General features: G+C 44.7%; 1 protein-coding gene across 1 annotated transcript in view; it reads right to left on the bottom strand.

The window, feature by feature from the left end:
- The window catches only part of ABLIM2 (actin binding LIM protein family member 2), a 298,016-nt gene extending 283,358 nt beyond the window's left edge, over positions 1-14,658 (bottom strand). The window contains exon 1 of the mRNA XM_089691577.1: positions 14,431-14,658. Within this exon, the coding sequence (XP_089547703.1) occupies positions 14,431-14,440 (10 nt within the window). The 5' untranslated portion in view covers positions 14,441-14,658. The remainder of the gene's footprint in view (positions 1-14,430) is intronic.
- Positions 14,659-15,482: the final 824 nt, after the last annotated feature.

Here is a 15,482-nt window from a genome sequence, read left to right as displayed (position 1 = left end):
TCCTTGCCTGCACTCCCAGCGGTTAGTGACTGGAGAGGACCTGGGATGAGCTCCATCCTTGCCTGCACTCCCAGCGGTTAGTGATTGAAGAGGACCTGGGATGAGCTCCATCCTTGCCTGCACTCCCAGCGGTTAGTGACTGGAGAGGACCTGGGATGAGCTCCATCCTTGCCTGCACTCCCAGCGGTTAGTGATAGAAGAGGACCTGGGATGAGCTCCATCCATGCCTGCACTCCCAGCGGTTAGTGATAGAAGAGGACCTGGGATGAGCTCCATCCGTGCCTGCACTCCCAGCGGTTAGTGACTGGAGAGGACCTGGGATGAGCTCCATCCTTGCCTGCACTCCCAGCGGTTAGTGATTGAAGAGGACCTGGGATGAGCTCCATCCTTGCCTGCACTCCCAGCGGTTAGTGACTGGAGAGGACCTGGGATGAGCTCCATCCTTGCCTGCACTCCCAGCGGTTAGTGATAGAAGAGGACCTGGGATGAGCTCCATCCGTGCCTGCACTCCCAGCGGTTAGTGACTGGAGAGGACCTGGGACGAGCTCCATCCTTGCACTACCAGCGGTTAGTGATTGAAGAGGACCTGGTCAAGAAGTCTTGAGTAGCACCCGCTGTTCGGTTTTGGTTCCCATAATTTAAACATAGCTACATTGGTCCATGTTTTCAACCGGTGCATTTTTTGGAAAGGGTCAGGGACTTTTTTAAACGCAGTAGGGTTTATGTACTAAAGCTGGTTCACTAAGAATCGGGTGCAGTTGTGCATGGCAGCCAATCAGTTTCTAACCTCAGCTTGTTCAATTAAGCTTTAGCAGTAAACCCTGGAAGCTGATTGGTTTCTATGCAGAAGTGCACGAGATTCTGAGTGAACCAGCTTTAGTCGCCGGTCACATCGCTGCGATTTGTGTGCAATTGCAGTGTGATATAAGGTGCAATTTATGAAGACTTTATTGCTACTTGTGAAGATTTTTCAAGATTTCTTGCTATTTGCAATTTCAATTATATTTTATGTATGTGTAATCGCAGCAAAACTGCAGAAAAAGTAATGCAAGAACTACTTTAGAAATCGCGCTACAACAAATCGCAAATGTTAAAACACTGACATTTACATTCATTAGATGTGATCTCAGGTGTGATTTCCAGGGCTTTTTTACAGCAGGAACTTGGAGGAACTCAGTTCCACCACCTCTGGTTCTCACCATCAGCTCCCTGTTCACCACTGTGACTTGTAAACACAGAAACCTGGCTTCTATGCTTACAAGGACAGCTTGCCTCTCCCAGTGGCTCTGCAGATCCCTCTCTGCTCTACACTCACGTTATGGACAAGAAAGATGCAGGTGCTAGTGCAGTGTGGTCACTGGAGGGAGGGGGCATCGTGCAGTAGGCTGCACCCTCTATGTTCACCCCTGAACCCTGTACATAGTTCACCCCTGAAACCTGCACTGTGTACATAGTTCACTCCTGATCCCTGCACTCTGTGTGTAAGACATACCTGAACCCTGCACTCTGTACTTAGCGTACCTTGAAACCTGCACTGTGCACATAGTACACTCCTGATCCCTGCACACTCTGTATGTAGCACACACCTGAACCCTGCACTCTGTACATAGTGCACCCTGAACCCTGCACTCTGTACATAGCTCACCCTGAATCCTGTACTCTGTACATAGCATACCCTGAACCCTGCACTCTGTACGTAGCGCACCCTGAACCCTGCACTCTGTACATAGCATATCCTGAACCCTGCACTCTGTACATAGCATATCCTGAACCCTGCACTCTGTACATAGCGTACCCTGAACCCTGCACTCTGTACATAGCATACCCTGGACCCTGCACTCTGTACGTAGTGCACCCTGAACCCTGTACTCTGTACGTAGCGCACCCTGAACCCTGCATTCTGTACTTAGCGTACCCTCAGCCCTGCACTCTGTACATAGCGCACCCTGAACCCTGCACACTCTGTATGTAGCACACACCTGAACCCTGCATTCTGTACATAGTGCACACTGAAACCTGCACTCTGTACGTAGCGCACCCTGAACCCTGCATTCTGTACATAGCACACCCTGAACCCTGCACTCTGTACATAGCGCACCCTGAACCCTGCACTCTGTACATAGCACACCCTGAATCCTGCACTCTGTACATAGCACACCCAGAACCCTGCACTCTGTACATAGTGTACCCTGAACCCTGCACACTCAGTATGTAGCACACACCTGAACCCTGCACTTTGTACATAGTGCACCCTAAACCCTACACTCTGTACATAGCGTACCCTGAACCCTGCACTCTGTATGTAGTGCACCCTGAACCCTGCACTCTGTATGTAACGCACCCTGATCCCTGCACCATACTGGAACATAGCAAACTGCATCAAAACTGCACAGGAACTCCATGTGGTGTGAACTGTAAGCAAAAATGTATCTGGAATGCATCCAGATACCCTTAGGGCTAGTTCACACTAGATGCAGTTGAGTGCGTTTTTTTTTCTGCATCATAAATGTATGCACCGTGTTTTCCATGTATTCCAATGGCCCTAGTTCATACTAGAGCAGTCAGTTCCGGTCAGTTTCCGGTGCAGAAAAAAAAAAGCAGAACATGCTGCATTTTTTCTGCACAGAACCATACTGGAACATAGCAAACTGCACCGGAGCTGTGTGTGGTGTGAACTGTAATCAAAAACGTATCCGGAATGCATCTGGAGTGCGTTTTTGTGGTGTGAACTAGCTCTTAGACCACTGACATGGAAGGGAAAGTCTATGGGGTGGATTTACTAAAGCCAAATAGACTGTGCACTTTGCAGGCGCAGTTGCCCTCTGCAAGGGCATTTGCTTCGTAGCTTAGTAAATGAGGGGAAGCTCAGCTGACTTCCATCATCCAATCGTGCTGTTTTTTTTAAATTTCCTTGCATGTCATTGGGTGTTCTTAGCAACATAAAGCTTCACCTCATTTACTAAACTCTGGAGCAAATGCCTTTGCAGAGTGTAATTGTAATTACAAAGTGCACAGTCTATTGGCCTTTATTAAATCAACTGAAAAATGAGTTTGGTCACATGAAGTTTTTGCCCAGCGACACCAGAACCATCCTCGTGGTGTATGGTCCTATGGCCAGAAGTCCAGTTAGCGGAATAAGGACACATCCCTAGACAAGTGACAACAGTTAATCAGTCATTGTGATCGCAGTCTGAAAAACTTCCTCTGCTTGCAGACAATTGGCTGCAGTGTGCCTTCTGTTAGGAGACATGACAACAACCTTCCTGGGTCCAGGTTTGGCAGTAATGAAGAAAATGCTCATTTCATTATCTGTACCATGGTGATGGGCCGGGCCCGCCTCGTCCTTGTATGCAGATGACACCACGCCGGGTATTTCTCTCTAATAGTCTAATTAATGTACATGCAGCAATGAGCGGGGGGGGGGGGGGGGCGCTCACTTGGTGACTATGTGTGAACCTTTATCACATTTCTCGAATACAAACCATACATCATCATTCTAAATATAGATGTACATCGCTGCCCTGCGTGTTAATCCTGAACGCATGTAAAACCAGAACTAGTAAAGTCGGCCACCTGTTCAGAAAGATGGATGACAACTTACACTGCGATTAAATGTTCAACAGAATGCAGATGATTCAAGAGAACCTGTCAGAAGAAAAGGAACTGGCCTGTTGTTGGAGGCCTCCTTCTGAAAATACTACTTGCCTGGCTGTCACGTTACTCCCATGGTTGCACTTTATTCTGAATCACCGTCCTGGAACAAGTATGCAGAGAAGCAAAGCCTGAATATTTGTTCTGGATCAGTGTGTCAAAGTGCGTTCAATATAAAACTCAGGTCACTGACATTTAAAGCCCAACTCCGGGCAAATAAAAAAAATGATCCCTTGCACTGCGGCTGTGCCCACAATACAAGGGTTAATGTTTCTGACTAGGGCAGGGGGTCTCTAAACATAGGGCCAGTTTACTGTCCTTCAGACTTAAAGGGGGGGGCGGACTGTGGCCATTGGGAGTAGAAAAGGTCCCGTGGCGTAAACAATGCCCCTTGGTTTGGTGTCAGTGGAAGGAATAGTGCCCCATCTTTGGTGTCAATGAGAGGAAATGTGCCCCATCACTGGTGTCATTGGGCCCCATTGTTGGTGTCATTGAGGTATTGTGCCCCATCATTGGGGTCATTTGGCCCCATTGTTGGTGCCATTGGGAGGAATAGTGTCCCATCTTTGGTGTCATTGGGAGAAATTAATCCCCTTCATTGGTGTCATTGGAAGGAATTATACCCCATCATTCGTATCATTGGGCCCCGTTGTTGGTGCCATTGGGAGGAATAGTGTCCCGTCTTTGGTGTCACAGGGAGGACTTGTGCCATATCTTTGGTGTCATTGGGAGGAATTGTGCCCATCGTTGGTGCCATTTGGCCCCATTGTTGGTGTCATTGGGAGGAAATGTGCCCCATCTTTGGTGACATTGGGAGAAATTGTGCCCCTTCACTGGTGTCATTGGAAGGAATTGTGCCCCATCATTGGTGTCATTTAGCCCCATTGTTGGTGTCATTGGGAGTAAATGTGCCCCATCTTTGGTGTCATTGGGAGAAATTAAACCCCTTCATTGGTGTCATTGGAAGGAATTGTGCCCCATCATTGGTGTCATTGGGCCCCATTGTTGGTGCACTCTGGGCATTTGGGAGGTTCTCCTGTGCTTATCTTTAAAAAATGCTTCTAAACGCAAATGCACATAAATGCGCATAAATGCGTTATGCAAACACAGCTAAACAGACATTTTTAACCTACGTTTTCCAGCAGTCAGTTTCCATCGTTCAGAAGTGTCCCGTGTACATGGGGCCTAAAGAAAACAAACTGTAAGGCTTGACACACCCTTTGTTTCAATGCACCTGGAATGTATTCAGTTCAAGTAAACCGTTTAATTGGGTGTAAAATCACTGAGAGAAGGTGACATTGTCGGCACATGCCCTATCTCATGGAATGTAAAACTAGCATGATTATTTCATGTATATGGAAAGCTACAACTTTTCCTTTTTAGCTTTAGATAGAGTATGGAAGGATTAGCACCCCTGTAAAGTACAGATCTCTGTCTGCGCCTCTGCTGGGTACATCCACCTTCTTTGTGTGTTCTCTCATCACTGTCTCCAAGATAGTTGGTGTCACAAAAAGTTTTCCTATACATATATTTTAACGGTAACTCCACTTTTATGGAAAAAAATTATTGAAAATAAAAAATAAAAAAAATACATAATATTGCATACAGAATTGTGACACAAGCCATATCGTAATACACAGGGGCGGACGGACCATTTGGAAACTCAGGCACTGCCCGAGGGCCCGGGGTCAGTAGGGAGCCCCATGAGATGCCCCCCTGGTACCTTTTTCATAGGCTTTTTTGTTTGGGCAAGGACACAGAGGCCCCATGATCCCCTATTGCCCGGGGGCCCCATGAGTTATCAGTCCGCACCTGGTAATATAACATTATTAACCACTTCAAGTCCAGACATTTTTACCTCCTTCCAGCCCAGGCCAATTTCCAGCTTTCAGCGCTATCACACTTTGAATGACCATTGCGCGGTCATGCAACGCGATACCCAAATTAATTTTTTTCGCATTTTTTTGAGACAGATAAAACTTTATTTTGGTGGTATTTATTCACCACTGGGATTTTATTTTTTTTGCTATATAAATGAAAAAGTCCAAACATTTTGAAAAGAAAAGTGTTTTTCTTATAACATTTTTGCAAATAAAAAGCCAAAATGTATTCAGCTGTCATTTTAGTAAAAAAAATAATAACCCAAATTAGTTTATAACCAAAAATTATAATTATTCTAAATATTTTTTGCTGTTTTATTTTATTTTTTTCATATTATTATTTATATTTTTGGGGTTTTATTTTTTACATACTGTCACCCTAGCAGTAAAGTGCCACCATAGTGACACTGCACTACTTGTGGGGGATGATGAAGATTTTCTTTTTTTTTTTTTAAACACTGATTGCTTTTACACCCAAAAAGGCTGTAAAAGCAATCATTTCTCCTCTCTGGCTGCATTCTTGCAGCCGTTGAGAAATACTGTGAGAGCTGTGATTGGTCACAGCTTGTCACATGGTACAAGGCTGTTGTGAATAGCCTTGCACCATGTGACCTGTGTGATTATTCACAGATTTCACAAGTAGTAACCAATGATGTCAGGAAGTGACATCTTGCTTACTACTACTCATGTGATCACCGATTGGCCAATCAGTGATCACAAGATCGGGACCTCACACAGAGGTCCCGTACAGCATTCGGTGTTCCTCCTGACACAGTGGGCACCGGATCGCGGTGTCGAGTGCTCCCAGGCAGTGAATGCGGAGGCCATTTATAAACGGCCACTCGCTCCTGCACTGCTGCCATTCGGCTGTTTATGTACATGGGCTGGACAGGAAGTGGTTAAAAATTACCTTTCCTTTTCAATCTGCAGTGCTGAAATTTTCTGCATTCAACGCATTATGGCAACCTGGAGGTGTTCTGTATACAGACAATATACAGAACGCCCCCCAGAAATGACATTTCCTGCTGGAGTGATTGGCTCGCTGATTTTCCCAGTAGTCTGCATTAAGATACTAGCCCTATTTTGGGGCATCCTCTGTAACAAAAATATAATTTTTGCTGAGATACTCCCAAAGGAACATCACATCTAAGGGATGCAGACCCTGCCATTTTCCTTATTAAAACCCTGCAAGTGCAGCAGCTGATTGATAATTATAAAATCACTCCCATTCACATTCACTCTGCACATGGACACAAACAAAAAGCTATTTCTTCACAATAATAAAAAGTAGGACTAAAAGGTAGGACATACGTTTGTTAAAATCCCTGCAATATACATAGATCACCAAGAGTAAAGTGTCTTTTATCAACAAAAGTAGAGTTACTCTTTAAGGTGTATCTCTAGCCTAACCTTTAGTTCAGGTTAGAGTAGACCATGGTTAATGCTTTTGTCAGTTTGATTTTTTTTCGTGTACCCCACTGAGATATTGCATCATTCACTATTCCAGAGTAACAACAGGAACCGAGTAAAAATCTCCCTGAAGTGAAGCGAAGTCCTCTTTTACCCTAGATTCACACCTAAGAGTTTTCTGCTGCGTTTTGCAGAAACGCAGCACAGTCTGTTTAACATGATTTCCTATGGGACAGGTTCCCATCCCCGCGTTTTCACCCGGTGTGTTTTTTGGATAGGGTTAGGGACTTTTTTGAACGCATAATGTTGCGTTTTTGGTACTATAGACTTCAATGGGAATGCTACAGAAAAGCGCGTTTCTGTTGCGTTTTTATGTGATTTTGCAGAGTTTTGTGTTTAAAATCTGACTAGCAACAAGAAATATTTAAAAAATGTTTAAAAAAGACAAAACGCAAAACTCATCAAAAACTCGGCAAAAACACATCAAAAACTCGGCATAAACACATAAAAGACGCAAGTGCAAAACCCAATGCAGAAATGCCTCAAACGCAACCTGCATAGGTGTGAACCTAGCCTAACACAGCTGCCACCATAACCGATTTCCTCATTGAAAGATTTTGTCTCAAATACTATTCCAGTGACACCTTCCTCTCACATTCTGTTCCAGTGACAGGTCAGCAGCAAATGTAAGGAGTATAAATCTCACAAGTAGGGACTTTGTCCAAAGTGTCATAACCGACAAAAAGTCCTTCCTTGTCCCGGGAGGTGCCCCCACACTGCGATAGTTGAATGCTTGTTTGTGTCTAGGGAACTTGGAAAAGCAGTTTTACTTACCCAATTCACAACTTCTCCGGAGGTTGGCGCTCTCTTCTATTCCCCTACACTTTGGTGGTGGAGCTTACTTCGGCATCCTCATGTCCAATGCAGTGGTTTGGGCTTTGCATTGGACTTTTTGAGGACAGAGGATCTGCGAACACTGGGGCATATGGGAGAAGAGACTGTGGGGATTGGTCTGGCCATGTGGGGGTAGCCTGAGGGAGCAGGGTTCAGGTAAGTAAACATACTTTTGAAGTCCCCTGGACCTAAATGACCGTTTAACCCTCGCAGTGGAGGGGGGAGGCAGCCCCACTAGAAGGGAGTATTTCCACTTCTCCCAAAGTATAACTTTAAAGTGATTCTAAAGTTTAATTTTTTTTGGGGGGGGGATAACAAACATGCTATACTTACCTACTGTGTGCAGTGGTTTTGCACAGAGCAGCCTAGATCCTCTTCTTCTCAGGTCCCTCGCAGGCTCTCCTGGCCCCTCCTTCCTGTAGGGTGCCCCCACAGCAAACAGCTTGCTATGGGGGCACCCGCTACTCCATGTGTCCATTCACACACGAAGCTGCGGCTTGAGCCCACCCCTCTCTCTCCTCATTGGCTGACTGGCTGTGATTGACAGCAGTAGGAGCCAAGGGCTCCCACTGCTGTGTCTCAGCATATGAGGAGGCAGAGACCCAGGACAACCGAGGCTGTCATGTACATCGCTAAATCGCGATGAGGCTCAGGTAAGTATTGGAGGGGCTGGGGGCACTGCTGTACACAAAACATTTTTTACCTTCATGCTTTCTATGCATGAAGGTAAAAAGCCTTCAATGTGCAGCTCCCCCCACAGCCCCCCTCCGTCCCAATACTTCCCTGAGCACGATCCCGATCTAGTAATGTTCACGAGAGCCTTGGCTCTCCCAAGTCTCGCCCTCCTCATTGGCTAAGACACAGCAGCAGGAGCCATTGCTGTCAATCAGGGCCAGTGAGGAGGGAGTGGGTAGTCACATACGAGTGCCCCCAGAGCAAGCAGCTTTCTGAAATGTTGTCCTTAAACAGACAGGACCCTACAATGCCGGTACCACTCAGCATAGTGTTCGGCCTCATCCAGCTGCAGCTTGCCATAGACATGACATGCTGCCTGGGTTGAGTGCTGCACCTGTCCCTCCTGGGCGCACTTTGGGGTTGATTTACTAAAGGCAAATAGACTGTGCACTATGCAAGTACAGTTGCTCCAAAGCTAAGTAAATGAAGTAAAACTTCACAAAGAATACCCAATCACAAGCAAAGAAAAAAAAACAGCATTCTTCCTTGCACATGATTGGATGATGGAAGCTCTGAAGCAACTGCGTTTGCAGAGTGCACAGTCTATTTGCCTTTTGTAAATCAATCCCAGTGTTTCCCTGCATTGCAAAAATGTGCAAAATTGTGCAACATGGATGGCCTTGCATGTCACCGCATAGCAAGCACAACGCACCACACTGCCGTGCAGTAACATGAGTGAGGTGTCACGTTGTGCACTTCACATGAAGTTCAGAGGCACATGCAAGGAAAATAAAAAAATATTTTTGCTTGCACATGATTGAATGATTTAATTCAGTAGAGCTCTCCCTCATTTACAAAGCTCTGGAGAAACTGCATTTGCAAAGTGCACAGTCTATTTGCCTTCAGTAAATCCACCCCTGAAGCTCTGCAGATGAGTGGCCCCATGTGCAAGGGGCCTAAAGATAAATTCTGGTTTGAAAATTAATTTTTTTTAGACTATTTATTTTATTTAACTACTACTAAGATCAGCGTGTGCAGCCCTCATCAACAGCAAGCCTACAGCGGTTGGAAGGAGTCCAGCAGCAATTAATGGAATGGATGCCGTAAATCATATTTCCTGTTTCCAATAATATAACATGCAGCCATTCAGAAAATGTTTCCAACATGAATACGAAATGAAAATAAAAAACATTGTACACGCCTGTGACTAATACAGAAATCACTTTCTCCAACTTGTTCTGGACATTGGTTTAGCCCTGTAAATACGACCAATTTTCCATGGATCATTTATTACAAAGGGTCTGTCCCCTTAGAACAGTGGTCTCCAAACTGTGGCCCGCACGCCAGATGTGGCCCTCTGCTTACCTTAATCTGGCCCTTAGGGCACTATTTCTCCCACTGACACCAACAGTGGGCATTGTTCCTTCCATTGACACCAAAGATGGAGCACTATTCATCCCACTGACACCATAGATGGGGCACTATTCTTACCACATACACCAATGATGGGAATTATTCTTCCCACTAATTCCAATGATGGGGCACTGTTCCTTCCACTAATACCAATGATGGGGCACTATTGCTTCCACTAATATCAATGATGGGGTACTATTACTCCCACTGATACCAATAATGTAGCACTATCCCTCCCACTGATACCAATGATGGGGCACTATTCCTCCCTCTTATACCAATAATGTGGCACTATTCCTCCCACTATAGCAGCTATGGGGCACTATTCCTCCCACTAATACCAACAATGGGCACTGTTCCTTCTACTGAAACCAAAGATAGAGCACTATGCATCCCACTGACACCATAGATGGAGATTATTCCTCCCACTGATACCAATGATGGGGCACTATTCCTCACACTAATACCAATGATGGGGCACTATTCCTCACACTAATACCAATGATGGGGCACTATTCCTCCCACTAATACTACTGATGGGGCACTATTCCTCTCGCAAATACCAATGATGGGGCACTATTCCTTCCTCTGATACCATTGATGGGGCACTATTCCTCTCGCAAATACCAATGACGGGACACTATTCCTCCCACTGAAACCAATGATGCGGCACTATTCCTCCCACTATACCAGCAATGGGGCACTATTCCTCCCACTTGTATCAATGATGGGGCACTATTCCTCCCACTTGTATCAATGATGGGGCGCTATTTCTCCCACTGACACCAACAATGGAAATTCTCCTACTAATACCTATGATCAGTCACCATACCTCCTACCACCCACAGACGTTATGTAATTTTTTTTCCCTCCCACTGATCACCAAGTCTGAAGCATTTTCTACTCCCAGTGACCACAATGCGGCCCTCCTGAAGTCTTAAGGAAAGTAAATTGTCCCTTTGCCTAAAAGGTTTGGAGACCCCGTCCTTAGAACCTCACTGTACAACAGATTTAGGCAACCTGTGCCTTTCTAAAGCTAGCAATACACTATACAACCGAAATCTCCTTTGGATCTACCATCAAAGGTGTAGTGAAATTGTTTGACTTTGATACTAACTGAATAGATTTCTTAGATTGGTATAGAGATGATAGTGTATGGCTAGCCTAAGTGTTGAGGGACATAAGGCCCAACCTATAGGTTTCCTGTTGCATGTATCAATCTCCTCTGCAATAGCCATGAAGACATTCTAATTGTTAGAAAGACTAGTCATCCAAGACTAAACATTTTGGCATGAAATGGTACATGAAACCACAACGACTTCTTCTATCAATGTTTAACTTTTTAGCTCAGTGCTTTTGAACTGTTTTCTCCCTTTCATTTCCTGATATGTCTCTGTAAATTCAAAGGTTTGAAGCCGGCAGCCTGAATCACAAACACGACAGCATTTTCTGACATCATCTGTCCATGAGAGAATGCATTGTGCAATATTTCACATATATAGCAGCTCATTTTCATCGAACTGGCTACGATATCATATCATGGCTGATGACTGTATTCTATAAACGCAGGGAAAGGGAAAGCGGAGGTGTGCCTGCAACAACCAATCAGATTCCAGCTACAGGCACAACCTTCACTTTTCCTTACAATCACTTTCATAGACTATTCATGGATTCTCCATAAAACTAACATATATAAACAAGGCAGCAACCCAAAACAACCTATCAGATGTCAGCATAGCACACGGGCAGGATTATTAAATAAAGCAAAGCTTGTAAATTGCAGAAATTCAGAAGAGCCAATCATAAGGTATGTAGGGTCACTGATTACTGAGATACTGACATCTCGGGTTGCTATGGGCTGCATCATTGCTGATCTTTGCATTGCCTCACTGAATATGTGGGAAACAAATGTGCTCTATGAGGTTTGCAAGCAAAAAAGACATGCTACAGAGAGATAATCAGATTTTCCTCTCTTCTGCAATGGGTGGTGCTGTTTAAAGTGGGCCATGCATTCCTGGCAGCATCTCGAAGCATGGACACGGTTACAGTAAGCTAAGAATCTGGCCTTCCAGCCATCACTGAGTTCATGTCATATATATATAAATCTGATAGCATCTCAAGCACTCTACATATATATATATATATATATATATATATATATATATATATATATATATATATACAGCCATTATCAACCAGGGTTCCTTCAGAGGTTGCTAGGGATTCCTTGAGCTATGGCTGACTGACCTTCTGCATTATCCCAATGATCTTTCAATTGTCTGTAAGGGTGGAAATCTGACCACTACTGCAAGAGGGACATTCTTCCTACTGGACACAAATGTAAATGAGTTGGTTTCAGCAGGGGTTTCCCGAGTTCCCCCTGTGGTTTCCAATGCACACAGAAAAATGGTCCTTGGTGCTCAGCACAGCATAAGATTTGTATAAACCCAGAGATATCGAGGCACTCAGAAGCAGGGGCAGACTGACTTAAAAAGTGAACACTCGGTGATAAAGTTTATTTTGATGCTTCAGTGAGGCACAAGCTCTTCTTCTTCAGGTCCTGCCATGTCCTGAGGAAGATGAGCTTGTGACAAGTCCCAAAGAAGATAAGCTTGTGTAAGGTCTCCTGACGAAGAAGAGCTTGTGGCAAGACTCGAAGAAGACAAGCTTGTGTCAGATCCTGAAGAAGACAAGCTTGTGGCAAGACTTGAAGAAGACAAGCTTGTGTCAGGTGCTGAGGAAGACAAGCTTGTGGCAAGACTCGAAGAAGACAAGCTTGTGTCAGGTCCTGAGGAAGACGAGCTTGTGGCAACACTCAAAGAAGACAAGCTTGTGTCAGGTCCTGAGGAAGACGAGCTTGTGGCAACACTCAAAGAAGACGAGCTTGTGTCAGGTCCTGAGGAAGACGGGCTTGTGGCAAGACTCGAAGAAGACAAGCTTGTGTCAGGTCCTGAGGAAGACGAGCTTGTGGCAACACTCAAAGAAGACAAGTTTGTGTCAGGTCCTGAGGAAGACAGGCTTGTGCCAAAACCTGAGGAGGATGAGCCAAGTCCTGAGAAAGACAAGCTTGTACCAGGTCCCAAAGAAGACAAGCTTGTACCAGGTCCCAAAGAAGACAAGCTTGTACCAGGTTCCAAAGAAGACAAGCTTGTACCAGATCCTAAGGAAGACAAGCTTGTGCCAGATTCTAAGGAAGGTGAGCTTGTTTCAGGTCCTGAAAAAGACAAGCTTACGCCAGGTCCTGAGAAAGACAATATTGTGACAGGTCCAAAGGAAGATGAGTTTGTACCAATGTCCTAAGGAAGATGAGCTTGTGGCAGGTCCTGAGGAAGATGTGCTTCTACCAAGTCCTAAGAAAGACAAGCTTGTGCCTGGTTCTGAGGAAGGTGGGCTTGTTTCAGGTCCTGAGAAAGACAATCTTGTGGCAGGTCCCCAGGAAGATGAGCTTGTACCAAGTCCTAAGGAAGACAAGCTTCTGGCAAGTTCTGAGGAAGAAGGGCTTGTGCCAGGAAGACAAGCTTGTTCCACGTCCTGAAAAAGACAAGCTTGTATCCCTGAGGAAGACAAGCTCATGCTAGGTCCTGATTAAGATGAGCTTGCGCAAAGACATGAGGAAAACGAGTTTTGCCAGCTCCTGAGAAAGACAAGCTTGTGGCAGGTCTTGAGGAAGACAAGGTTGTAACAGGTCCTAAGAAAGACGAGCTTATGCCAGGTTCTGAGGAAGGTGAGCTTGTGCTAGGTTCTGAGAAACATGGGCTTGTGCCTCTGAAAAAGACAAGCCTATGCCAGGTTTTGAGAAAGACAAATTTGCACCAGGTCCGGGGGAAGACCAATGTGTACCAGGTCCTGGGGAAGATGACCTTGTACCAGGTCCTGATTTAGCCAAGTTTGTGCAAGGACCTGAGGAAAAACAGCTTATGCCAGGTCCTGAGAGGGAAAAGCCTGTACCAGGTCCTGGTACAGTGTATTCCAGGTCCCAAAGAGGGGGAGCCATTGCCAGGTCCTGAGGAAGGCGAGTTTGTGCATTGCCGAAACGTTGAAATAAACTTTATTAGTAAGTGTTCACCTTTCAAACCCCATTAGTGCCACCTTATTTTCAGGATGTTAAAGAGAGAGAGAGAGGCAGATAGGTAGGTCCTGGCAGAATCTTGAATCTCCATGGCCAGTAAGCTCCCAGGCTTCCTCATCCACCTGTCACTTATATATAGATATATGATATAAATCTGTGTACCGTGCACATCCCCCACCACCATCACAATGTATATAAATATCCTCCATGCAGGGAGATTGGATCCATCTGTATGGAGGGGATGGTGCACCCAGGATCTCCATCCTTCCTCTGGAGGACCAGCTCTATGATTGACACCTCCACCACACCATGCTGCATTAGCCCTTCCAGGACCATGGGGGGGAGGGGGGGCACATTGCAAAAATAAATACAGAAATTAATCTGCGAATCTGGAGGAAATAATAGGATATTATACAATGCAGCGACCAGAAGACTCACCCGCACTCATGCTGTAGTCCGCCAGGCTCCGGCTCCCATCCAGGTAATCAGATGATCCCTTTTACCTGTTACGCATCCAGGGTAACGGTGACACCTCGGGGCTCCTGACTAGGAAGGGGCCCCCGGCTGCTCCATGCAGGCAGTGCGGTGTGCGGAGCTGGGAGTGCAGGCAGAGCGGGGGAGATAGAAGACAGATGCGCCCAGTGCTACGATCTCCTCCTCCTCCCAGCTTCAGCACCCAGCTGATAAATGGTAGTGGGACAGCTATAGCGCAGACAGGGAGCGAGAGGCATGCTGGGAGGTGTAGTTTTCTGCCATTCGCCGCTCCTTGTCACCGCCTCTAGAGGGCTGAGCCGGAGAACTACAATACCCGGAATGCCCTGCGGGGGAATGACAGGCGGCTGCGGCGGCTAGAGGGCGCTGCAGAGATACTACAGGATAATCACTTTACCTAAGACTTTCCAGGCCAATTAGTACTGTCAGATACAGAGAGATCATAGCAGACACCTGAGCAGGGAGGCAATCCCAGCCTGGAGGAAGAACAACAACAACAACAATATTTACAACAACAATTATAGTAATAATAATAATATTCACAACAATAAAAATAATAACATTCATGGTAATCATAATAAAAGTAATAATATTCACAATAGTAATAATAACATTCACAATAATAATATAAATAATTACTATAAAACTAATATTCACAATAATAATAATAATATAAATAATTACTATAAAAATAATATTCACAGTAATAATAATAACATTCACAATAATAATATAAATAATACTATAAAAATAATATTCACAGTAATAATAATATTCTCAATTCTTAATATTAATAATAATAATATTGCTAATAATATAAAAATAATAATATTCACAATAATAATATTAATACTAATAATATAAAAATAATAATATTCACAATAATAGCAATAAAAATAATAATATAAACAGTAATAACAATAATGATAATAATAATGTGTGATCTGGAGTCATCACCATCACATTTAACGAGTCTTTACAGATAAGGGATGTCTGTA

The sequence above is a fragment of the Staurois parvus genome, unplaced genomic scaffold (genome assembly GCF_062004578.1).
Source record: "Staurois parvus isolate SC_StPar_1 unplaced genomic scaffold, SC_StPar_1.0 ptg000564l, whole genome shotgun sequence".
Classification (NCBI taxonomy): domain Eukaryota; kingdom Metazoa; phylum Chordata; class Amphibia; order Anura; family Ranidae; genus Staurois; species Staurois parvus.
Note: the sequence above shows the minus strand (reverse complement) of the source record. Positions and strands in the feature narration are given on the sequence as shown.